General features: G+C 42.8%; 2 protein-coding genes and 1 non-coding gene across 3 annotated transcripts; 2 read left to right on the forward strand and 1 right to left on the reverse strand.

The window, feature by feature from the left end:
• Positions 1-1210: 1210 nt before the first annotated feature.
• LOC123394484 lies at positions 1211-1317 on the reverse strand. The gene has a single exon (XR_006609260.1). It is a non-coding gene; the product is annotated as a U6 spliceosomal RNA (small nuclear RNA).
• Positions 1318-5856: 4539 nt separating this feature from the next.
• On the forward strand, positions 5857-7646 carry LOC101684918 (IQ domain-containing protein F1). Its single transcript, XM_004780098.1, has 4 exons — positions 5857-5948; positions 6139-6246; positions 6383-6454; positions 7191-7646. Exons 1-4 carry the CDS (start codon positions 5946-5948, stop codon positions 7635-7637), a joined length of 630 nt encoding a protein of 209 aa, XP_004780155.1. The 5' UTR covers positions 5857-5945; the 3' UTR covers positions 7638-7646.
• A 12892-nt stretch (positions 7647-20538) lies between these two features.
• LOC101685210 (IQ domain-containing protein F5) lies at positions 20539-22479 on the forward strand. The gene is made up of 2 exons (XM_004780099.2): positions 20539-20615; positions 22034-22479. Exons 1-2 carry the CDS (start codon positions 20612-20614, stop codon positions 22471-22473), a joined length of 444 nt encoding a protein of 147 aa, XP_004780156.1. The 5' UTR covers positions 20539-20611; the 3' UTR covers positions 22474-22479.
• The last annotated feature ends 1476 nt before the right edge of the window (positions 22480-23955 follow it).

Raw genomic sequence — 23955 nt, forward strand, 5'->3', positions numbered from 1 at the left:
TGCGGAGCAGAAAGCCCGATGCGGGGCTCCATCCCAGGACCCTGAGATCATGACCCGAGCCAAAGGCAGCAGCCCAAACCACTGAGCCACCCAGGCGCCCCTCAGAGAGAGAATCTTAAGTAGGCTCCATGCCCAGTGTGGGGCCTGATGTGGGGGTTGATCTCACAACCCTGAGATTATACCCCGAGCTGAAATCAAGAGTCGGATGTTCAACTGACTGAGCCACCCAGGTGCCCTGAAAGATTTTTATTTTTAATCTACACCCAATGTGAAGATCAAACTCACAACTCCAAGATCAAGAGTAACATCCTCGGGGCACCTGGGTGGCTCAGTGGGTTAATGCCTCTGCCTCCAGCTCCGATCATGATCCCAGCATCCTGGGATCAAGCCCAGCATCACTCTCTGCTCAGCAGTGAGCCTGCTTCCCCCTCTCTCTCTGCCTGCCTCTCTGCCTACTTGTGATCTCTGTCTGTCAAATAAATAAATAAAATGTTAAAAAAAAAAGTCACATGCTTTACTGACTGAATCAGCCAGAAGTATATCTTCTTCTATGAAGTTTTGATTTAAGTCTTTTGCCAATTGGGTTGCTTATCTCTATTCTCAAGTTGCAGAAGATCTTCTATCCTGGATATGAGATCTTTGTCAAATATATACATATACACATGTTGTATATACGCATTTGTTTATATATATATATGCACATGCCATTTATATATGTACACAATATATACATTCTCTCTCTCTCCATGTGTGTGTGTGTGTTCTTTTCCCCAATTTGTGACTTTTTTTTTTAGTCTTTGACTTTTTAAAAAATTGAGGTATAATTGACATACAAGATTATATTAGTTACAGGTGTACAACATAATGATTCGATATTTGTATATACTCCAAAATGTTTATCACAATATCTATCATTGCATAGTTATAGCTTTTTTTCTTATTAACATAATTTTTTTCAAGATTTTATTTATTCTTTTGAGGGAGAACAAATGGGGGAGGGCAGAGGGAGAGGAACAAGCAGACTCCCCACTGAATATGGAGCCTGACACCGGGCTCAATTCCAGGGCCCAGAGATCATCACCTGAGCCAGTCAGATGCTTAACTGACTGGGCCACCCAGGGGCCTCTTCTTAAGAGAACTTTTAAGATTTACTCTCTTAGCAACTTTCAAACACGCTGTACAGTATTGTTGACTATGATCACCATGCTGGAAAAATATGGAACATTTCACATATTTGTGTGTCATGCTTGTAAAGGGGCCATGCTAATCTTTTCTGTAATATTCCAGTTTTAGTGTATGTGCTGCTAAAGTGAGCACCCCAGCTGACTTTCAAAAATGTTGTCTTTTCATGAACAGTTTTAATTTGGATGAAGTCCATCCTATCAAATTTTTATACTTAGTGTTTTTCTCTGCCCTAAGAGATTTTTGTCAACTTCAAGGTCACAAAATAATTCCCATGGGTTTTCTTCTATAAGCTTTACCGTTTTAGCTTTAGTTTTTGTTTAGGTCTGTGATCCATCCTGTGTGGGTGTGTGTTGTCTATAATTTTAGATAAGTGTCAAGATTCCTACCACCCCCAAACTGAAGATCCATTTCCTTTCTGCACTGAATTATCTTGACATTAAAAAAATCAATACCTGTGTGAATGTTTATCTATTTCTGGCTTCTTTATTCTGTTTCATTGATCTGTTGTCTCTTCTTACACTAAAACCACATTGTCTTGATTACTGTAACTTTATAGTCTTTCAAGAGAGAAAGTCTTTTTTTTTCTTCTTTTTAAAGATTTAACCTATTTATTTGACAGAGAGAGATCACAAGCAGGCAGAGAGGCAGTCAGAGAGAGAGGCGGGGGAGCAGGCGCCCCACTGAGCAGAAAGCCTGATGCGGGGCTCGATCCGAGGACCCCGAGATCATGACCTGAGTCAAAGATAGAGGCTTTAACCCACTGAGCCACCCAGGTGCCCAAAGACAGTAAGTCTTGAAATCAGATAATGTAAGTCTATTTTGTCTAAGTGTGTACCCCTGCTGTCTTTTGGTTCCATTTGCATGGAATATCTTTTTCCACTCCATCACTTTTAGCTTATGTGTATCCTTAAAGTTGAAGTGAGTCACTATTAAAGCATATACTTGGGTCATTCTTTTTGTTCATTTAGTCACTCTATGTATTTTGATTGGAGAATTTAATCCATTTACATTTAAAGTACTTACTCATAGGTAAGAATTTACTAATGCCATCTTATTAATTATATTCTGGCTCTTTTGTAGTTCTTTTTATTCCTTTCTTCTCTTGCTGTCTTTCTTTGATATTTTGGATGTTTTTCCATAGTTGGTATGATTTTTTTTTTTTTAAGATTTTTTTTTAGGGATGCCTGTGTGGCTCAGTCAGTTAAGCATCTGCCCTTGGCTTGGGTCATGATCCCAGGGATCAAGTCCTGTGCTGGGCTCCTTGCTCAGTGGGAACCTGCTTCTCCCTCTGCCTGCTCTGCCTGCCACTCTCCCGGCTTGTACTCTCTTTCTCTGATGAATAAATAAATAATATCTTTAAAAAATATATATATTTTAAATTAATCTCTATACTCGATGTGGGACTCAAACTTACAACCCAAAGAGTCCCACATTCTCCCGACTTAGCCAGACAAGCGCCCCTACAGTTGTATGCTTTGATTTCTTTTTTTTTAAAATATTTTTATTTAATTTTTAAAATTTATTTGACAGACAGAGATCACAAATAGGCGGAGAGGCAGGCAGAGAGAGAGGAGGAAGCAGGCTCCCTGCCGAGCAGAGAGCCCAATGCAGTGCTTGATCCGAGGATCCTGAGATCATGACCTGAGCTGAAGGCAGAGGCTTTAATCCACTGAGCCACCCAGGCGCCCCTGATTTCTTTTTTTATCCCTTTGTGTATTTACTATAGGTTTCTGCCTTGTGGCTACCATGAGGCTTACATAAAACATCTTATAGTCTATTTTAAGTTGATAACTTCAATTGCATACACAAACTACCCTTTTACTCTTCCTCCCCAATTTTTTTGATGTCATAATTTATATCTCTTTATATTGTGTATCCACTGACAAGTTATTGTAGATATAGTAATTTTTAAAAAATTATCTACTATTTTAGGAAGAGAAAAAGGATGTGCACAAGTGGGGAGAGGGGCAGAGGGAATCTCCAAACAGACTCCCTGCTGAGCACAGAGCCCAGTGTGGGGCTCTATCTCACCACAAACGAGATCATTACCTAAGCTGAAACCAAGAGTCTGACACTCAACAGAGTGAGCAACCCAGGTGCCTCACTATAGTGATTTTTAATACTTTTGTCCTTTAATCTTTGTACTAGAGTTAAGTGATTAACACACCACCAGATTACAATATTAGAGTATTCTGAATTTGATTATATACTTACCTTTACCAGTATGCTTTATATTCTCATATATTTCTATTATTAATTAGCCTCCTTTAACTTCAGCTTGAAGAACTTCTTTTGGAATTTCTTATAAGGCATTTCTAGTGGTGAGAGAGATGAACTCTCAGCTTTTTATCTGGGAAAGTCTTTTTCTCATCTTCATTTCTAAAGGACTTCTTTAATCTTGGTTGGCTGTTTTTTCTTTCAGCACTCTGAATATATCATCCCTTTGAATACATCATTTTCTCACAGCCTGTTCTGCTGAGAAATCCACTGATAACCTTATGGGGATTCCCTTGTTTGTAACAAAATTTTGCTCTTGTTTCTTCCAAAAGTCTTTTTTTTTTAAGATTTTATTTATTTATTTATTTGAGAGACAGACAGAAATAGTGACAGAGAGCATGAGTGGGGAGAAGGAGAAACAAGCTCCCCGAGGAGCAGGGAGCCAGTGTGGGGCTTGATCCCAGGGATCATGACCCAAGCTGAAGGCAGATGCCAACTGACTGAGCCACCCAGGCACCCCTAAAAGTCTTTATCTTTGATTTTAGACAGTTTTACTACAATATGTCTTTGACAAAATTTCTTTGGATTGAATTTGGATTGAATGAACTGGATGGCCAAATGTCTTCCCATGTTCGTATATTCTCAGCTATTCTTTCTTCCTTTTTAAAATTATTGAAGTATAGTTGGCATACAATTTACATTCGTTTCAGGTGTTCAGCTACTATTTCTTTAAATAAGCTTTCTACCATTTTCTCTGTCAGCCCTGCTAGAATTTTGAAGCTTTCTTGGAGTTTTTCTATATATACACCTGTTCCACACTTCTTAGATCGTATGTCTTCTCTCAATCTTGCAAAGCCAGGCTGGATTCTGATAGCCTCCTGTTTGCTTCCCCCGGGGCAATGCTGAATGCTCAATTTGTGTTCTTTCTCAGTTTCACAGAGTCATCTGGCTTTCTATGCATACTCACTAGCCATCTGCAAAGGTTCCTACTTGCTACCCTCAGGGGCCTACACAGGGAGCTAGCCATAAATAAAGGAGTATATGAGTGATTGACATGGAGTACTAGGGATGTCCATATGCCAGTTGGGGAATCTGTCCGTGAGGTATCCTCAGTGGCTTGTGGGCTGGCTTCCTGATGGAGTCTGGTTAGATGACCCATGTTCCTTTGATACATTTTGAACCCTACCTGCTATTCTCTTAGCCCTTTCCCACTCCTCAGTCATGAGACTTATCTCAGTGTTCTGGAAGGTGTGGCAAATGCACTCTCAGTGACACCTGGGGCTGTGACTCTCAAAGTCGCTACTCAAATTACCCAGGTGGGTTTTCAGAAAACAGGAGCATCCTGGGGTAGAGAGGGTCCCACCTAGTGTCTAGGGTCATGTCAAGTGTCTTTTCCATTCAGAAACAAGAACAAAGCTAAGAACTTCTGTAGTGGCTGTTCCTCACCCATAAGATATGGCCTTCAGTCCTTCAGGGGCAGAAGATAGGAGAACACTTGAGCCCACTGTAGTCTGAAATGGGGGCCTCAGCTGGTCCTGGGAGCCTCATAGAGTTCCCTGAGCATTGTATGGATGGATCAGCAATTCAACTCTTCCAAGATAATCATTGGTAGCAATTTGGTGTATATACCCTTCTTCCCCTTTATATGCATTTACAATATAGATGTATAATTATGTATCTTGATGGTTTTATTTACATAAATGGGATCATAATGATCTTCAACTTTTTTACTTATAAATATATCTTAGGTACACTTTATCATAGGTACCTATAGATCAAATTCATTATTCTTTTTTAAATTTTGATTTTTAAATTTACTCATAAGTAAGTTCTATGCCCCAAATGGAGCTTAAACTCATGATCCTGAGATCAAGAGCTACATGCTCTACTTACAGAGCCAGCCAGGTGCCCCTAAATTATTTTTTTTACAGTTATAATTTGTTAGTATTCTCTGCATATTATTAACCATTAAATCAATCCTCAATTTTAACAATTGGGGATATTATTATGTTTAAATATTTTTTATTTTATTTATTTGACATACAGAGATCACAAGTAGGCAGAGAGGCAGGCAGAGAGAGAGAGAGGAGGAAGCAGGCTCCCTGCTGAGCAGAGAGCCTGACGCAGGGCTCGATCCCAGGACCCCAGGATCATAATCCAAGCTGAAGGCAGAGGCTTTAACCCACTGAGCCATACAGGTGCCCCAACAATCAGGGATATTATATAAATTGATTCTCAATTTTAACAGTTGGGGATATTACCAATGACTGGTTATGTTTATACACCTTTACATCGATGGGCCTGTATTTCTGGTTCTTGCTTTCATATTAGGGGCTTTGGCCATTTCCAGCAGAAAAGAATGGATAGCACTTTTGTCTTTTCCTTGGAGGGAACTCAACTATTGGGAGCCATTCTTGTGCCTGAGTCATAACTGCCCTTATGACATCATAGGTCTCTCTCTCCACTATATCTACCCATCCATGGCTAGAGGAACACAGACCTGAGGGGATTTGAACCATCTAAACCCAATCCAAGTGGAACCAATGGTGAGTAAGTGAGAGACACAGGAACCAGTCTTTTTAGAGATGTTCCCATAGATCTCTTAATTAAGATGAGGGGATCCCCTGGCATATGAACACTCCAGAAAGCCCCAGAAGCTGGGGATGTGTGGGATACTGAACAGACAGGGAGGGAAGGCAACTTCACTCTTGCCTTTTCCCTAACTGCTGATTTCAGGAGGAGGAGAAGCCTGAACAAATTAATGAACAAACTCAAGATGAGCCTCAGAAGAAAGAGGAACCGACTGGTTTATCCCCAGAATCACTGACCTCAGAGAAGGTGGAGGTAGGAGGAAACCTGATTGGATGCCTCTGGTCCTTGTGTCCTAGTGCTTGAGGCTAGTGTTTTTTGCATGATCCAGAGCTAAGAACAGGAATAAACTCATTTTGTTTGTTCTCTTTCCTCATTTTTTTTTTTTCAGGATGAAGATGTAGATACAAATAAAGACACCAAGACAGAGGAAGAGGTTGGTGCTAATAATGGAGATAAACAAGTAAGAGCCCCTCCCCCAAGGCCACACAGGGCTGGGGCTGGGAATATAAGGGCTGTGTTTGTGGAACAGAATGGTCAACATACGGGAAGCTGGGCTTAATCAACAGTGCATGGGTGTATGTGTGTGTTTATTTGAGCTTATGCACATATGTTTGCTTGTTAATGAAGACTTAAAACGTGAAAGTCAAGAGAAATAAGGATGGGAAAGAGATACGAGGTAGAACTTTATGGGGGTGGACTTAATACTATAACATGATAGAGGAAGAGAGCTGGATGTGATTTGGAGCTGGAATCAAGGATGAAAAGGCAGGATTAGCAAAGGATACTACTTCTCTAGCAGGTGGGTGGGGTCTGAAGGGAAGGATCATGGGTCCTGATTAGTTGGTCACATTCAAGTGGAATATGTAACTCTTTGACCCATAGGTCTTGTCCTAGTCTGACCTTAGGCTGACCAACTTGATCCATATAAAACCGGGTAGACAGGGCAGACATACCCCCATTTTATAGAGCAGGACTTTGAGATTCAGAGATCACCATGTGTCCATGTCCATTAACAAGAGAGCGGTAGAGATAGGACACCTACCTGGTTTTCTGGTTCCAGCTAGTGCCTGTCCAGTGCTACTAAGCTCCAGAAGAAGGACTTATTGTTGATAGGGAATCAGGGTCCCCTTCTGACATGCCCAAGACTCAAGTGGGTGGGGGACGTTCTCTGAATGTCCCTTCTTTTTTCTCGCAAGCTCCCAGAACAAGAAGATAAGCCCTCTACCAGTAATCTAGAAGTCATAAAGATCCAGGCCTGGTGGCGGGGCACCCTGGTACGCCGGACACTGCTGCATGCAGTACTGAGAGCATTGATCATTCAGCGCTGGTGGAAGCAAATCCTGACAAGTATGATGGAGAAGAGGCGGCGAGCAGCGCTAGAGAACTTTACACGGAAGGAGTGGGCAGCGGTCAAGCTGCAGTCCTGGGTTCGCATGTGGCGTATCCGTAGGCGCTATTGCCGGTTGCTCAATGCTGCCCGCATCATCCAGGCCTACTGGAGGTGCCACTCCTGTGCTTCTCGGGGTTTCATCAAGGGCCATTACAGAGTCACAGCCAACCATCTGCATCTCGAGCTAGAGATCTTGCTGGGCTCAGGGCCTTGCATTGTGTCAGAGTGTATTCCCCTCCCAATAAAACAGTGAAGTGGTCTTCCCCCAGCCTTTCTCTTTGACAAGTTCCAGGAGGTCAGGGAAAATGATAGCAGATACTTAGCATCTCATATGCTAGCGTGGAGGAATGGGCAGGAGTTGTCTGAGGATTCTAGGGAAGGATTCTGAAACTCTTTCCAGACTGAGTAGACTGTGATTAATTTGCAAGGTCTTCCATAATTAGAAGAGTTGGTGGAACAAATCTGCCACGTTGGCCAACTCGAACATCCTTCAGGTAAATGGTGCCCCTCCCCAAAGTTGCATGTAAGGGAGGTCTGGAGGGTGGTGGTTAGTGATGGCAATGGCAGCACATTTGTCAAGAATTCACCCACCTAGGTCTAGTTGTTCGGGGCTTGCTCTCTTACCCCCATGACTGAAATTCATGCCACCTGGGGTGGAATTGGGGCCTAGGTGATGATAAAGGGCCCACTAAAAGAAGCTTAGGCTGTCACTCTGCCCATCTGGGCACTGCTATCCTGTGGTTTCCTATAGACACACAGGGTCCTGGACTCTCAGGTTATTCTCCCAGACTTCGTGATCCTGGCTCCCATTGGTTCATAAACTGGCCCCCATACACAGAGGGCAAGGAGAGACAGATGGAGGAAGCAGGCCATTCTAGATTGGCAGGTAGCAGGTTTAATAAGCAAGTGAACTTGCATATGAAGCTTGTCTTGGGTGGCTGCAAGGTGAGTAGGTCTCACTTGCTAAAATCTTTTTTTTTTTTAAAGATGTATTCATTTATTTTAGAGAAAGGGAGTGGGGGAGGGGAAGAGGGAGAAACTCTTTAAGCAGACTCCCTGCTGAGCACGGAGCCTAACTTGGGTCTCGATCCCACAACCCACGAAATCATGATCTGAGCTAAAGCCGAGAGTCAGATTCTCAACCGATGGAGTCACCCAGGAGCCCACTGCCTGTCCGGATCTTCAAAATTTACATAGAGGCCTTAACAGGTTTCAGTCACATATATTGTCCAGATGTTCTCAAAACCACATGGTTCTCTCAAGATTGTGTCCTTGAAAATGGCTCTCACTGTGGGATGGTGGGTGGCATGCACATTGCAAGGACAAGGAAGGAGGCAGGAACCATCAGTTGCCTGGGTCCAGCTTGCAAGTCAATGGGCAGCCATGTCCCCTCAATGGCCTCCTTCAACAGCTCCCTGTCTGCCTTAAACAGCTCCCTACCCAACTGGTGACTGTATCCTCATACATAGCCTCCAAGTCAGAATCTGAGACCCAAACTGGACTGTGCATAGCCCCAGTCCCTGTTCCCACTTTTACCTCTGTCCTTTACCCTGAATGGAGGCTAGGATGCATTCCCCTTCAGATCTGGTGAGTGTGGGAGGTTCCATTGGGGTGGAGATAGGAAAGAAGGCACTCCACTGCTAGCCCAACCCTCTAGTGAGTGTCAGGTCACAGATCCAGAGTTGAGAAGGACTGGCCATGTCTGTCTCACCCTCTCTCCAGGTCAGTCTAAGCAGAGGCTGCTGGAGCTGGGGCCTCCGACAGTCACTTCCTACAAAACGTTGCCACCTGGGGTGGAATTGGGGCCTAGGTGATGATAAAGGGCCCACTAAAAGAAGCTTAGGCTGTCACTCTGCCCATCTGGGCACTGCTATCCTGTGGTTTCCTATAGACACACAGGGTCCTGGACTCTCAGGTTATTCTCCAACAAGACTACAAGCTCAGAAGCCCTGTGTTTGGTTCTGCTCCATCTAATCTGCCCTGACTAGTCCTTCAGCTCACAGAGGTTCTGAGACACTGCCTGGAGGTCTCAAGTTCCAGCGCTCTCTGTCTTTCACTGGAGCATGAGCTCTGATTTCCTGCTCTGTCCCTCCATGTCCTACTCCTGTGTTTCACACAGGTCCTGGTCCCTCACTCTTTGAAGGATTTCTGTGTTCAGTATCTCAGAGTAAAGAGCAAGGACTTGGGAGTCAAACTGGCATAGGTCTGATAGGTCTGATCCCTTGCTCCATCACTCACTGCTGTGTGGCTGGGGACATGTCATTTTACCTCTCTGTGCCCCACTGTAAAGTGGGGTTGATTCTCATCTTTCAGTTCAAATGTCAAGGGCCATAAAAATCCAGCATCAGCAACAAAAGAAGGAAAGGGGTCACACTCACCTTAAAAACTGGCAGCCAGGGAAAAACACCAAATTTGGAGATACAGTGGAGTGGCCCAAGAGAGCACAGCGAAGTATGCTCATCATTACTGGGGTGCTGCCAGCCCCAGGCCTCTCAGTGAACAGAGATAGGGAATATGTTTGTGCACCCACACAACATGCATTGCCATCATCTGTACCATTTATCTATATTGAAACATATGAGTTCACACTGACATCTCTAATCCCAATCTAAAAGAGTTTGGGGTACCTGGGTGGCTCAGTGGGTTAAGCCTCTGCCTTCAGCGCAGGATCGAGCCCCGCATCAGGCTCTCTGCTCAGCAGGGGGCCTGCTTCCCCCTCTCTCTTTGCATGCAGCTCTGCCTACTTGTGATCTCTCTCTCCCTGTCAAATAAAATCTTTAAAAAAATCAAATCAAATCAAATCAAAGAGTTCCTTCTAGTTTTCTCCTTTCTATATTTCTACCTCCTGTTTCCAAGATTAATATACCTGGTTCCCATTTTACTTAATACATTTTCTTTTATTTTTACTTTATTTTATATTTAAAAATTTTTTATTTTAACTCAATTTAGTTGACATATAGGACATTATTAGTTTTAGGGGTGGAATTTAGTGATTCATCAGTTGCATGTAACACCCAGCGCTCATTACATCAAGTGCCCTCCTTAATGCCCAACATCCAGTTACCCCATCCCCCACCTATCTCCCCTCCAACAACTTTCAAGTTTGTTTCTTAGAGTTCAATATCTCTTATGGTTTGTCTCCTCTGTCTTCACCTTATTTTTCCTTGCTCTTCCCCTATGTTCATCTGTTTTGTTTCTTAAATTCCATATGTGAATGAAATCATATGGTATTTGTCTTTCTCTGACTTATTTCACTTAGCATAATACCCTTTAGTTCCATTTGCATCATTGCAAATGGCAAGATTTCATTCTTTTTGATGGCTGAGTATTATTCCACTCGTGTGTGTGTGGGTGTGTGTGTGTGTACCATATCTTCTTTATCCATTCATCTGTCAATGGACATCTGGCTCTTTCCATACTTTGGCTATTGTGGACATTGCTGTTGTAAACATTGGGGTCCATGGGTCTCTTCAAATCACTAGGTTTGTATCCTTTGGGTAAATATCTACTAGTGCAATTCCTGGGTTTTAGAGTAGCTCTATTTTCAACTTTTTGAAGAAACTCCATACTGTTTTCCAGAGTGGCTGTACCAGTTTGCATTCCCACCAATAGTGTAAGACGGTTCCCTTCTCTCCACATCCTCACCAACATCTGTTTTTTCCTGACTTGTTAATTTTAGCCATAACTGGTGTGAGGTGGTATCTCATTGTGGCTTTCATTTGTATTTCTCTGATGCTGAGGGATGTTGAGCACTTTTTCATGCATCTGGTAGCCATTTGTATGTCTTCCTTGGAGAAATGTCTATTCATGTCTTCTTCCCATTTCTTGACTGGATTTTTTGCTTTTGAGTGTTGGGTTTGATAAATTCTCTATAGATTTTTGGATACTAGTCCTTTATCTGACATGTCATTTGCAGATATCTTCTCCCAATCCATAGGTTGTCTTTTAGGGTTTTTTTTAAAGATTTTATTTATTTATTTGAGGGAGAGAGAGCACAAGCATCAGTGGGGAAGGGCAGAGAGAGAGGGAGAAGCAGACTCCTCACTGAGTAGGGAGTCCAATATGGGCTCGATCCCAGGACCTCAAGATCACCACCTGAGCTGAAGGCAGACACTTCACTGACTTAACTGACTGAGCCACCCAGGTGCCCCTGCCTTTTAGTTTTGTTGATTGTTTCCTTTGCTGTGCAATAGCTTTTTAGCCTGATGAAGTTCCAATAGTTCATTTTTGCTTTTGTTTCCCTTGCCTCTGGAACACATCTAGCAAGAAGTTGCTGCAGCCAAGGTCGAAGAGGTTGCTGCCTATGTTCTCCTCTAGGACTTTGATAGATCCCTGTCTCACATTGAAGTCTTCCATCCATTTTGAGTTTATTTTTGTGTGTGGTATAAGGAAATGGTCCAGTTTCATTCTTCTGCATGGAGCTGTCCAATTTTCCCAACACCATTTGTTAAAGAGGCTGTCTTTTTTCCATCGGATATTCTTTCCTCCTTTGTTGAGAATCCATTTCTGGGTTCTCTATTCTGTTTCTTTGATCTATGTGTCTGTTTTTATGCCAGCACCATACTTAAGAAATTTTTTTCAAAGATTCCATCTATTTATTTGACAGAGGGAGAGCACAAGCAGGGGAAGTGGCAGGCAGAGGGAGGGGGAGAAGCAGGCTTCCCACTGAGCAAGGAGCCTGATGCAGGATCCCAGAACCCTGGGATCATGACCTGTGTCAAAGGCAGACACTCAACTGACTGAGCCACCCAGTTGCTCCCTTAATAAATTTTCTTATCTGATCTCCCCTGTATATAACCAATCATCTGTGACTGCTGCTGGCTCTGCAGACATTGTCCTCACCCTGCTTGAGCTCTGACACCCTGAGAGGCCATTACCCTCTTCATGTATCCTACATTAGTTGCTGTCCTGTGTGAATGCCCTTCTCACACAACATGGGCTGACATAAAATGTCAGGACACCCTCTGCACAGATATCCTCATTGTTGTGCTCAAGTTTTGTCCTCCTACACCACTAAGAATGCTCATCCTGCCCATGGTATAATACTCACTACTGCCATGACCTTGAACCCGCATGTGCAGACTCTTCTCCACCTTGCCCGAGTTCCAAACTGGGAAGCCCTCTGATTCCAACATCTTCTTCTCCTTCTTGGGATCCATGCCCTGTCCTTTGTCACAGTATCTCTTGCCCTGTTATACCTATGTTGCACTGACCAGTCTAATAACTTTCAGACTGAATTGTTCAGGAAGGGATGAGAAGAAAATGAAGGAAAGGCCAAGAGGAAACTAAAATTTCCATTTAAAAATAGAGATAAACTATCTGCAGAAGAAAACTGTCAGGGGCGCCTGGGTGGCTCAGTGGGTTAAGCCACTGCCTTCAGCTCGGGTCATGATCTCAGGGTCCTAGAATCGAGCCCCGCATCGGGCTCTCTGCTCAGCGGGGAGCCTGCTTCCTTCTCTCTCTCTCTGCCTGCCTCTCTGCCTGCTTGTGATCTCTCTCTGTCAAATAAATAAATAAAATATTAAAAAAAAACCTGTCAGTCAATTACTAAAATCTGCTTGAACATTTTTACCTCAAACCTTAAGGAAACATGACCATAAAGAAAACTGAAAAAAAAAAAAATGTCCATGAGAAAATGGATCAAAATGTTTGAACACAGGCTCAGATCTTCTTGGTATAAATTCAAAGGAATAATACAAAAAATATATTTATTTTAAATATGTTTTTTTAAAAAAAGATTTTATTTATTTTTTTGACAGAGAAAGACACAGTGAGAGAAGAAACATAAGCAGGGAGAGCAGCAGAGGGAGAAGCAGGCTTCCCGCTGAGCAGGGAGCCTAATGCAAGGCTCACTCCCAGGACCCTGGGATCGTGTCCTGAGCTGAAGGCAGAGGCTTAATGATTGAGCCACCCAGGTGCCCCCAAAATATTTCTAATAGTACCTAAGAATTTAGGAAGGGAACTTAAATGGATAGAAACCATGTGGACTACTTAAAGGACACAAGGTAGATGTGAAAACACTGAAAGAAAATATATCAAAGCTCTAAAAAAAGATCTTCTACAAAAGAAGAGAGTGGCCATGCAGTCCCTCCAAGCTTGGAAGCAGCTGGTTCAGGAGGCAGCAGGGACTGTTGGCTACCATGGGGGCTAGTAGAGATATAACCTTAGGAGGAATAGCCAACTCTAGCTGAGCCTGTTTGGCAAGAGAGGGCTATTCTCCACGGAGGAGCTGTGTTGGTCTGAGGAGGTGTGGCGAGGCCTGATGCCATGTGACACCCTTGCACAGCAATACTCCTGCCCAGGAGATCATTCACTATGAGATCCTACCCCATATCTCCCTGCAATCCATGGACATGTCAATCATCAACAGGCAACGAGAAAATTGCAAAAAAAGGGTGAACATCTAACCAAGAATCACCAAACTTTGGAGTAAACCAACCGCACAAAAAAGCATCCGTACACTCAACAATGAGAAACACAATGGTCAAGGGAAAAGACTAAGAAGGCAACTTAAATAAGTGAAATTAATATACTCAGTGGATGGAAGGAGACATCTCAGCCATAAAATAACAAACCATTATTAAAAGGAGCTATTTATGGATCTTAGAAAGGAACAGTGTTAAAATTCTAACTTGATAGATGGGATGAATAGCAGAATGGACAAAACCAAAGTTAATGAGTAGAAACTTTGACAAAAGAGCTCCTCTTGAAGAGTAGCAGAAAAGGGAAAGATGCAGAGAAATGAAAAGGTTAAAAAAAGGTAAATTTAAAAATGGAACACCCATCTAGAAGTTCTAGTCATCGTTGAGTTAATGTTTCTGAAAAAAGGAAGCACAGAGATGAAGAGTAGAAATCTTTGGGATGCCTGGGTGGCTCAGTTGGTTAAGTGTCTGCCTTCGGCTCAGGTCATGATCCCAGGGTCCTGGGCTTGAGTCCTGCATTGGGTTCCCTGCTCAACAGGGAGCCTGCTTCTCCCTCTGCCTGTGACTTCCTCTGCTTGTGCTTGCTCTCTTTCTCTCATTCACCATTTCTCTCTCTCTCTTTGATAAATAAATAAATAATAAATAAAATCTTAAAAAAAAAAGAGTAGGAACCTTTAAGGTATTTGTCAGTTTCCCAGAACTCATTCAAGAGATTCAATTGCCCTAAAAAACGTGAAGGAAAAGAGATGGAGCTCAAAACAAGCCACAGCACAATCTCGTAACTGATGAAGATAATATATGTAAACACTTGAAGAGGAAAACAAAATCCACAAACTACCCACTAAGGAATAAACTTCAGAATGACATCAGCCCAGGGGCGCCTGGGTGGCTCAGTGGGTTTAAGTTTCTGCCTTCCGCTCAGGTCATGGTCTCCCAGGGTCATGGGATCGAGCCCCACATCAGGCTCTCTGCTCAGCGGGGAGCCTGTTTCCCTCTCTCTCTCTTGCCTGCCTTTCTGCTACTTGTGATCTCTGTCAAATAAATAAATAAAATCTTAAAAAAAAAAAAAAAAGAATGACATCAGCCTTCTCAGCAGCAAGCCTGGGTATGAAAAGAAAGTGGAGTGACATCCTCAAAGCTCTGAAAGAAAAGAAATATAATAAGCATTGAATGATATACCACCAGAACAGCATTCAAGTGTAAGGGCAAAATGGAAGACGTTTTTATTAATTCAAAGTTTACATCGGGAGCTCCTGGGTGCCTAAGTTGGTTAAGCGTCTGACTCTTGACCTTAGGGTTATGAGTTCAAGCCCTGTTTTGGCCTCCATGCTGGACATGGAGCCTACTTAAAAAAAAAAAAAAGTCTACATTGAAAGTCTCTGAAAGTACTTCTGGGAAATGAGCTCCATGATAAAGAAAAACGAGTCTAGGAGAATGACGTAAGAGGTAGTGATGAGCACAGATATCAGTAAAATTTATTGTTTTTTTCTTTTCTTTTTAATTTTTTTATTTTAAAGATTTCATTTGTTGTTTTATTATTTATTTGATAGAGAGAGATCACAAGCAGGCAGAGAGAGAGGAAGGGAAGCAGGCTCCCCACCGAGGAAAGAGCCCGATGCGGGGCTCGATCCCAGGACCCTGGGATAATGACCTGAGCCGAAGGCAGAGGCTTTAACCCACTGAGCGACCCAGGTACCCCTATTGTTTTTTTCCTAAGATTTTATTTAGTTATTTGTCAGAGAGAGCACAAGCAGGGGGAGTGGCAAAGAGAGGGAGAAGAAGCAGGCTCCCCGCTAAGTAGGGAACCCAATGCTGGGCTCAATCCCAGGACCCTGGTATCATGACCTGAGCTGAAGGCAGATGCTTAACTGACTGAGCCACCCAGGCAACCTTGTTTTTTTGTTTTTGTTTTTGTTTTTCCTTAAGGATTTTATTTATTTACTTGAGAACGACAGAGCACAAGAGCTGGCAGAGAGGAGCAAAGTAAGAGGGAGAAACAGACCCCCACGGAGTAGAGAGCCTGATGCGGGGCTCAATTCCAGGACCCTGAGATCATGACCTGAGCTGAAGGCAACCACTTAACTGACTGAGCCACCCAGGTGTCTCAGTAAAATTTATTGTTACAAACAAGATTTTTCTGTGAGAAATACCCAGATATCAGTGGGAACTGCAGCACAGATTGCCCCGGGCACTGTGTGTTAATTTAAATGGTAACACTTTCAAACGTGAATAGGATCATATATAGGAAGCAGGATATGCACTAGCTGGTGTGACACAGCAGGCATTTGGAAAGTACGGAGGAACTGGGGCTGCTGACTGACTCAGGTGATGGAGGGTGTGACTCTTGATCTTGTTGTTGTGAGTCTGAGCTCCACAATGAGTGTACAGATTACTTAAAAAAATAAAATCTTCTAAAATGAATTTAAAAAGAAAAGCAAGTATGGAGGAATTAGCTATACAGGATTGGTTGGCTATTTCTAGGCTCTGTGAAGCTCCAGAAAAGATAACAGAAGGCTGAAAACAAGTAACAGGCAATTAAAAGGTAAGTGTACAAACCAGGGGGCCTTCTTGATGGCATATAAAGAACCTCTCATCTGTAATGAAAGGACTGAAAAAGCTGAGGTCCAGGCCCAGGATTTAAATATTAGAGTGGTCAACCTCTTAGGAAGATTAAATTCTCCATCAAGATAGGGTGCCAAGATCAGGGCAGGAGAAAGAATAGAACCCCGACACAAGGGATGAGATCATTTGGGTTGATGGCCCCCCAAATCTTGAATTCTCAAATTCCCCTGAACCCTGGAGTCTGAAGACATGGGACATTTCTCCTTAACCTCATAGATAGCAATGATGACAGAAAATGGGAAACTGAAGGAGCAAACTACATGGGCAGCTAGCCCAACCAACCCCTCTCAGCTCATACTCATGTGAGGTTATAAGGAGCCCCTTGGGACCAGCTGAAATAAGGAAAACATCTGAGCCTGATTTATAGCTTGTTAAGCTTAGTATGTATATGTCATTCCAAAATAACAGTTGAGCTACAACCTTATTCAAGGGCAGCCTTGAAAGACAGTAGGTGGTGAGGGAAAGTCCTCTCAGTAGGCAGAGTTTCAGGTTGTACATCCACTTTGTGTGGCAAGAGAAGTGGCCTGAGATAGACTATATATGGACTTTTCAGCACTGGTCAATTTCCTGACAATAGAAAGACTGGAACATTGGAGACAAGGAAGTCTGGGCAGGAAGCAGATAGCTGGACGTATGGGAATGTGCACATAGTGAAAATTTTTGTATGGCTACCAGGGAACATCTGTCATAGAAAAGGCATTAAACAGTGAAGGAGACAAAATGACTCACTCTAGTACTGGAACGATGGGTTCTGGTCATGGAGGCAGAGACGTGGCAATATATGGACCCAACAGACCAAGCTCCAAGTTAGCAAGTGTTATGTAGCTGCTGCTACTGCTGTGTTAATCCATGGGTCTGTTGTGTGCTTGGTAAGTCAGATTACTCCACTCTCGTTTCTGAAGAAAATTTACAGAACTGATGATCGTTAATTCAAGGGCAAGTGAAGCTTAATCATTGACATTACTGCTTCAGCAACACAATAGACTAAAATATTTTCCATAAAGTACCTATTGGTGAATAAAATAATGAGTAACAAAATGCTGTTAAGCCCTTTATATTTTCATAAACTTTGTAAATTTGTCCAACTAAACCTTTTTTTGCTTTCTTCACTCATATTTTCACCACATTATAGTTTTATCACATCCTAGCAGATTCTACTTCACGTGGTATTGAATTAGTGTTTTTTTCAATTCCTTCAACAAATATTCTCAACTGTATTTTTTTCATGCAAATACATCATTCATAAAGATGAATTCTTCAGGCCCTTTCCAACCTGGCAGTCACCCCTTCAATGAACAACAGCTGAGCTGTGTTGGTACCATCTGCCAACTCATTAAGGAGCCATGAGCCACTTGATATCATTTGCCTTGTCTTAAATTGACTATTGGTTTTGTTCTTAGTGTCTTGAACTCTAGCAGCAGTTAGTTTCATCGAAAGGTTAATAGTGTTAAGTTTATTTTTGTCACATTTTTTTCCAGCTGCTGCAATTAAGTATGATCTAATTAGCTCACCACTAATAAACACCTTTTCTTGTTTGGCTAACAAACAAGCAATCTGCAAACTAATGTTGTTTGCAGCCTTGTTTTCATTTTTTATTTTTGTAAAGAAATTCTGCTGTGATTAGATACTCCATTTAAAATTTCTTAATTTTGGGCGCCTGGGTGGCTCAGTGGGTTAAGCTGCTGCCTTCGGCTCGGGTCATGATCTGAGGGTTCTGGGATGGAGTCCCGCATCGCATCGGGCTCTCTGCTCAGCAGGGAGCCTGCTTCCTCCTCTCTCTCTGCCTGCCTCTCTACCTACTTGTGATCTCTCTCTGTCAAATAAATAAATAAAATCTTTAAAAAAAATAAATAAAATAAATAAAATTTCTTAATTTTATGATCATTGTTTTCTTGTGAGTTAGGAGAATTGTGGATTGCTCAGTCTTCCTTTAGCACGGCTGTAATGCTTTGCTATTGTCTTAAAGATGTGACATTTACAGTCTACTTTCCGCCTCCTCTCTTGTTTGACATGATGGATATGTATGTATGGTGATTTAATAAAAGTAAATCAAAGCACAGTGATATGGGTGGCACTAAACTCTGGTTATAACAGCACTACTGCAATTTGTTGTGTGTTGAGGTGCAGTGGGAAGTGATGGAAAGGCCACATACTGTCCCTGTCACAACTACTCAAATCTGTCATTGCAGTGTAAATGTAAAAAGGTATAGACAACATTTAAACAAATAAGCATGGCTGTGTTCCAATATAATTTTATTTATGGACACTGAAATTTGAATTCATGTAATTTCCATGTGTCAGGAGCTTTTTTATTCCTTAATTTTTTCAACCACTGAAAAATGTAAAAACCATTCTTTGCAGGATGTATAAAAACAGGCAGTGGGAGGGGGGCACCTGGGTGGCTCAGTCGGTTAAGCATCTGCCTTCGGCTCAGGTCACAATCCTGGAATCTCAGGATCAAGTCCCATACTGGGCTCCCTGGTCAGCGGAGTCTGCTTCTGCCTCTGCCCCTCAGCCCACTCATGCTCTCGCTCTCTCACTCTCTCTCAAATACATAAACAAACAAAAACAGGCAGTGGGTTGGATTTAACCTACATGCATGGTTTGCTAACCAAAGCCCTTGATCAGTGCACATTACATAGTGTTGGGTCCCTAATGGGTAGAATGTATATATCTCAGAATTAATGTCTCAGAATCAATGTGGCATTGGTAGTACATCTGTGAGCACCCCTTCCAGTCATACTTGTGGGAATCTGGGCTTTGTGTCTTTGCAGGCTCCATTCGATTGGAGGTTCTAGTTTCTAGGGAGGAAAGCAGTCATCGAGGGTCATAGTAAGAGTCCCATTAAACTTAAAGCTATGGCTGAGACTCAGTCCCTTCAGAATCCTTTGCCAAGAGACAATCAGGTAAGGAAAGGAGTCACCATACTGGCAGGGGTAATTAACACTACTCATCAGGAGAAGGCGAGGGGGCTGCTGCCACACTGTGTAGGCAGGGAAGACTATGGATACTGCTTGGGTGATTCACTGGAAGATCTGTTGGTGCTTTGCTGCCCTGGTGTGATGGTAGATGAACACAATCATGGCCTGAGAAGTATCACAAATAGAGAATCAGACACCTCAGGGATGAGGGGCTGGGTATTTTCTCCCTCTAGTCAAATTGCCTAGACCAGGAGAAATGCTGTCAAAGGTGAGGGAAATCTAGAAAGGGTGGTAGAGGATGGGGGAAAAGAGTGTGGGTCTTCTCTACATCCTTCTAGATCCCACACTGTCTCCCCATATGTACTCTACACATTGCAAGTGTACTTTTCAGTGATCTCTGGGGCTATGACCCTGAGAAGGAACGAGGTCCTCACAATGACTACATGGGTCTTCAGAGTCCAGGCGCAGGCACTGGAGTCCAGTGGGGCACTTCTTGTAGAGTGGTTGTCCCTCCTGGCTGTGACCTTGGGGCTCTCAGGGGAAGAGGAAGACAGAAGAGTACTTGATGCTCCTTTGACACTGAGATGAAGACGCTGGCTGGTCCTGGGGACTTCATGAATTTTCTGGTCTGTATGGGTCCTGCTCTCCCAAAAGCCTGATAACTAGATGACCGAGATTTAGGCCAGACATAAGAGGTTTAGCCACAATGAGGGAGTCTATTCTGTTCTCCCAATTCTGGGTTCTCCATCAGAGATGATTATTGCTAATTTTTTCTATATCTTCCTATCTTCACCCCCTTTAAAAAATAATGCTTTTATGACACATGTGTATAAATATGTATTTATATTGAGTTCATCTTGATTTGATGATTGCTAATCTTTCTATATCTATATAACCTTTCTATATCAGTACATAGCACACACTTATTCTGTTATTTGGACTATCATTGTTTAAATGATCTGAAATCCATGTAATAAATGCTAGCCAGGCTTTAATGAGTATCACTATACACTTTTGTGTCAGTGAGTTCATATTTGGGGTGTTGTTCTTTGTATCCAGAACTCTGACCATTCTGGTAAGAAAGAAAGGGCAGGTCTTCAGGTTATTCTTAGAAAGGGGTTCAACTGCTGGAAACCATCCTGGTGCCTGAGTCATAGTGGCCCTTATGACATCATATCTCTCACTCTTCCTCCACTTCTGCTGCCAGTGTGTGGCTGGAGAAGACCAGACCTGAGAGTGATGGTACCATCTTGCCCCTAACCATGGGTAAATTAATAAAATGAAGACCTGAGTGGGATTTGACCATCCAGCACAAGTCATAGGGATTTAATGTTTTATAAGAGATAGTCAGATGTACCCAAGCTCTCTGGGAGGGCAGTAAATCTCCCATAGATACGTCTGGATGGGACTCCCCCACCTCCTTTTCATGCCTATTCAGGTCCTCAGAAAGGCCAGGAAGCTGTGTGGTTGATTTGGAACCTAGTGATGGGGAGAGCACGCTTACTTTCTCCAATGTTTTTCTCTCTAAACTCTGACTACAGGACAGCAAATTTTCCAAGTTATTGTCAAAGATGATGAAGTCACATTGGTAGAACAGAGCTTGAAGGAGCAAAAGGAAGATGGGGGAATTCCCTGACAATCCTGCCTACACCACTGCTACTACCCTCCCCACTCCTCCATGGGTAGATGGTTCCAGGTTCTACTATGTTGGGAAGAGCCTTGACTTGTGACATCTCTGACCCTTGGGGTCTGGTGGAATACCCCAAAACTCTGTGACCATGTAAATTATCTAAAGAGAGATGCTTCCGTGAGTGAGAGGGGGCACTTATCAACATTACTCCAGGACATGCAGACATAAACCCAGTGTGCCAGGCAAACTGAGATGAATAGTCACCATACACAGAGTTAGAATGAACGTGGATTGGCTCCTCCTCGGCTATCCTTTTCCCCCATTACCTCCTTAGGTTGAGATGTGGGTCTGGCCAAGATGTATGGATTGTGCCAAGGAGGTGGGCAAAGAGTATGAACTCAGATTACATAAGGTTGGGAGCTACAAGGTGGGGACTTGTTTTGGTGTTTGGGGAATGCAAAGGTAGAGCTACAGGAAGATTGGGTCTACAAGTGTGTGTGTGCATGTGTATCTTTTTACTGATGAATGTGTTAACTGGTGTTTACGCTCTTAACAAACTGTATAAGTCAGATGACCCGTTTAACACTTTGGTGAGGTATATGGGAGACAGTAGGTTGTGGGTGTAACCTGAAGTCAGAAGTGAGAGGGCAGGGGGAGAAAAGATGCTGCTTCTCCCGCAGATGGGAGGGGTCTGAGGCAAGAGACATGGATCTTTGGTAAATGGTCAGGTCCAGGTAAAACTTGAATCTCTTTCACCTCCAGATCATGGTGTTCTTGCTCTAGACTGGCCAACCAGGTCCATGCAAAACTGGGTGACATTGCAAGTGCAGATGAGACTCTTAGATTCAGAGGGTGAAGATGGTGTGTCCATGTCCATCAAGACAGTGGCAGATGCAGGACACCTACTTGGTCTCCTGGGTCCAGCTGTTTCCCAAAATGGCTCTGCTGGATATCAGAGAAAGGGATGGCTGTCATTAGAAACCAGGGATTCTTCCTGGCACACCCTAGGGCTCAAATGCATGAGTTTCTGAAGTGTCGCATTTTATCTTTCAAGGCCCCCAAAAAAAGATCACCAGGGAAGAGGAAGCAGCCATGTTCATCCAGGCGTGGTGGCGGGGCACCCTGGTACGCCGTACGCTGCTGCACGCGGCACTCAGAGCATGTATCATTCAGCGCTGGTGGAAGCAGATGCTGGTGAAGCTGCTGGAGAAAAAGAGGAAACTGGCCCTAGATTTCTATGTACGCCAAGAATGGGCAGTGGTCAAGCTGCAATCCTGGGTCCGCATGTGGCGCATACGCCTTCGCTACTGCCGTTTGCTCCACGCTGCCCGCATCATCCAACTCTATTGGCGCTGGCATAACTGCCGTTCCCGTGGCTTCATTCAGGGCCATTACATCTTCAAAGAAAGCCAACTGAATCTTCAACTTGAAATCTCTTTAGGCGCACAGGCTTGTAGAGTGCAACAGTGCATACCCCTTCCAATAAAGGAATGATCAGGTCTGCTATACCTGTGTCCCCAGCTTGCTTTGTCAGATTTCAGAGAGGTCATTGATTTCATGATGGCATCTCATAAATCAGTTCTCAGGAAGTGGCAAGGGTTGTCTGGTGCCTAGTGTGTAGAAAGATTCTGAGAGCCTAGTGCTGGATGAATAGGACCTTTGAACAGATTGATTAGCAATGTCTGCCATGGGTAAGAGAGTTAGGGCTTTCCTCTGCCAGGCTGACCAACTCCAGGGAGACTCCTTTATGGTGTGGTCCATATAAATGGCACCCTCTGTAGTTGTGCAACATGGAGGACTGCGTCATCTTTTAAAAATTGTGGTTAAATATACATAGCATAAAGTTAATCATCTTAACAATGTTTAAGTAAAGAGCTCAGTGGCATTAAGTATATTCATAAGTATATCCAGTGGCCATAAATATATATGCAACTATCACCACCATCCATCTCCAGAACTTTCTTCGAAAATTAAAACTCTGTACCCATTAAACAATTATTCTCCATCCCCCCCTTCCCCCAGTCCCAGGCAACCACCATTCTACTTTCTGTCTCCATGAATTTGATCATTGTAAATACCTAATCTGAGTGGAACAATACAGTATTATGATTATGACTATTATTATTATTAGTGATGGGCTTTTTTCATTTAGTGTGTCTGCAAGGTTCACCTATGTTGTAGCATGTGTTAGAATTTTCTTCTTTTCTAAGGCTGAATAACATTGCACTGTATGTATAGACCACATTTTATTTATCTATTCATTCATGGGTGGATACTTTTGTTGCTTCTGCCTTTTGGCTATGGTGAATGATACTGCTGTGAAAAAATGGGTGTACAAAGATCTCTTTGAGGTTCTGCTTTTGATTCTTTTCGATATATACTCAAAAGTGAAATGGCTGGATCATGCAGTAATTTGATTTTAAATTTTTGAGTAATTGCTATGCTATTTTCCGTAGCATCTGTACCATTTTACCTTCCCATCAGAGGTGCGCAAGGGTTCTAATTTCCCCACATCCTTGCCAACACTTGTAAATCTCTCTCTTTCCCCCCTACAATTTTTTTTTTTTATAGTAGTCATCCTATGGATGTGGGGTGGTAGCTGATTATAGTTTTAATTTGCATTTCCTTAATTAGTAATGTTGAATATCTTTTCATATGCTTATTGGTCATTTGTAGATCTTTTTTGAAGAAATATTTATTAAATCCTTTGTCCATTTTTGAATCAGTTTTTTTGCTTGTGGTTGTTGTTTATAGGTGTTCTTTATATATTCTGGATTTTAATACCTGATCAGATATATGATTTACAAAGATTTGATCCTATTTTTATTTATTTTTTTAAAAAAGATTTTATTTATTTATTTATTTGACACAGAGAGAGAAAGACCACAAGTAGGCAGAGGCAGGCAGGGAAGAGGGGGGATGCAGGCTCCCTGCTGAGCAGAGAGCCTGATGCGGGGCTCGATCCCAGGACCCTGA

This window comes from Mustela putorius, unplaced genomic scaffold, assembly GCF_011764305.1.
Source record: "Mustela putorius furo isolate JIRA1106 unplaced genomic scaffold, ASM1176430v1.1 tig00000095_pilon_pilon_pilon, whole genome shotgun sequence".
NCBI classification, from domain to species: Eukaryota; Metazoa; Chordata; class Mammalia; order Carnivora; family Mustelidae; genus Mustela; species Mustela putorius.

Coding starts and splice junctions, on each gene's coding strand:
- LOC101684918 (XM_004780098.1), top strand. Junction 6,247..6,382: donor TGACCTCAGAGAAGGTGGAG/GTAGGAGGAAAC, acceptor TTTTTTTTTCAG/GATGAAGATGTAGATACAAA. Junction 6,455..7,190: donor CTAATAATGGAGATAAACAA/GTAAGAGCCCCT, acceptor TTTTCTCGCAAG/CTCCCAGAACAAGAAGATAA.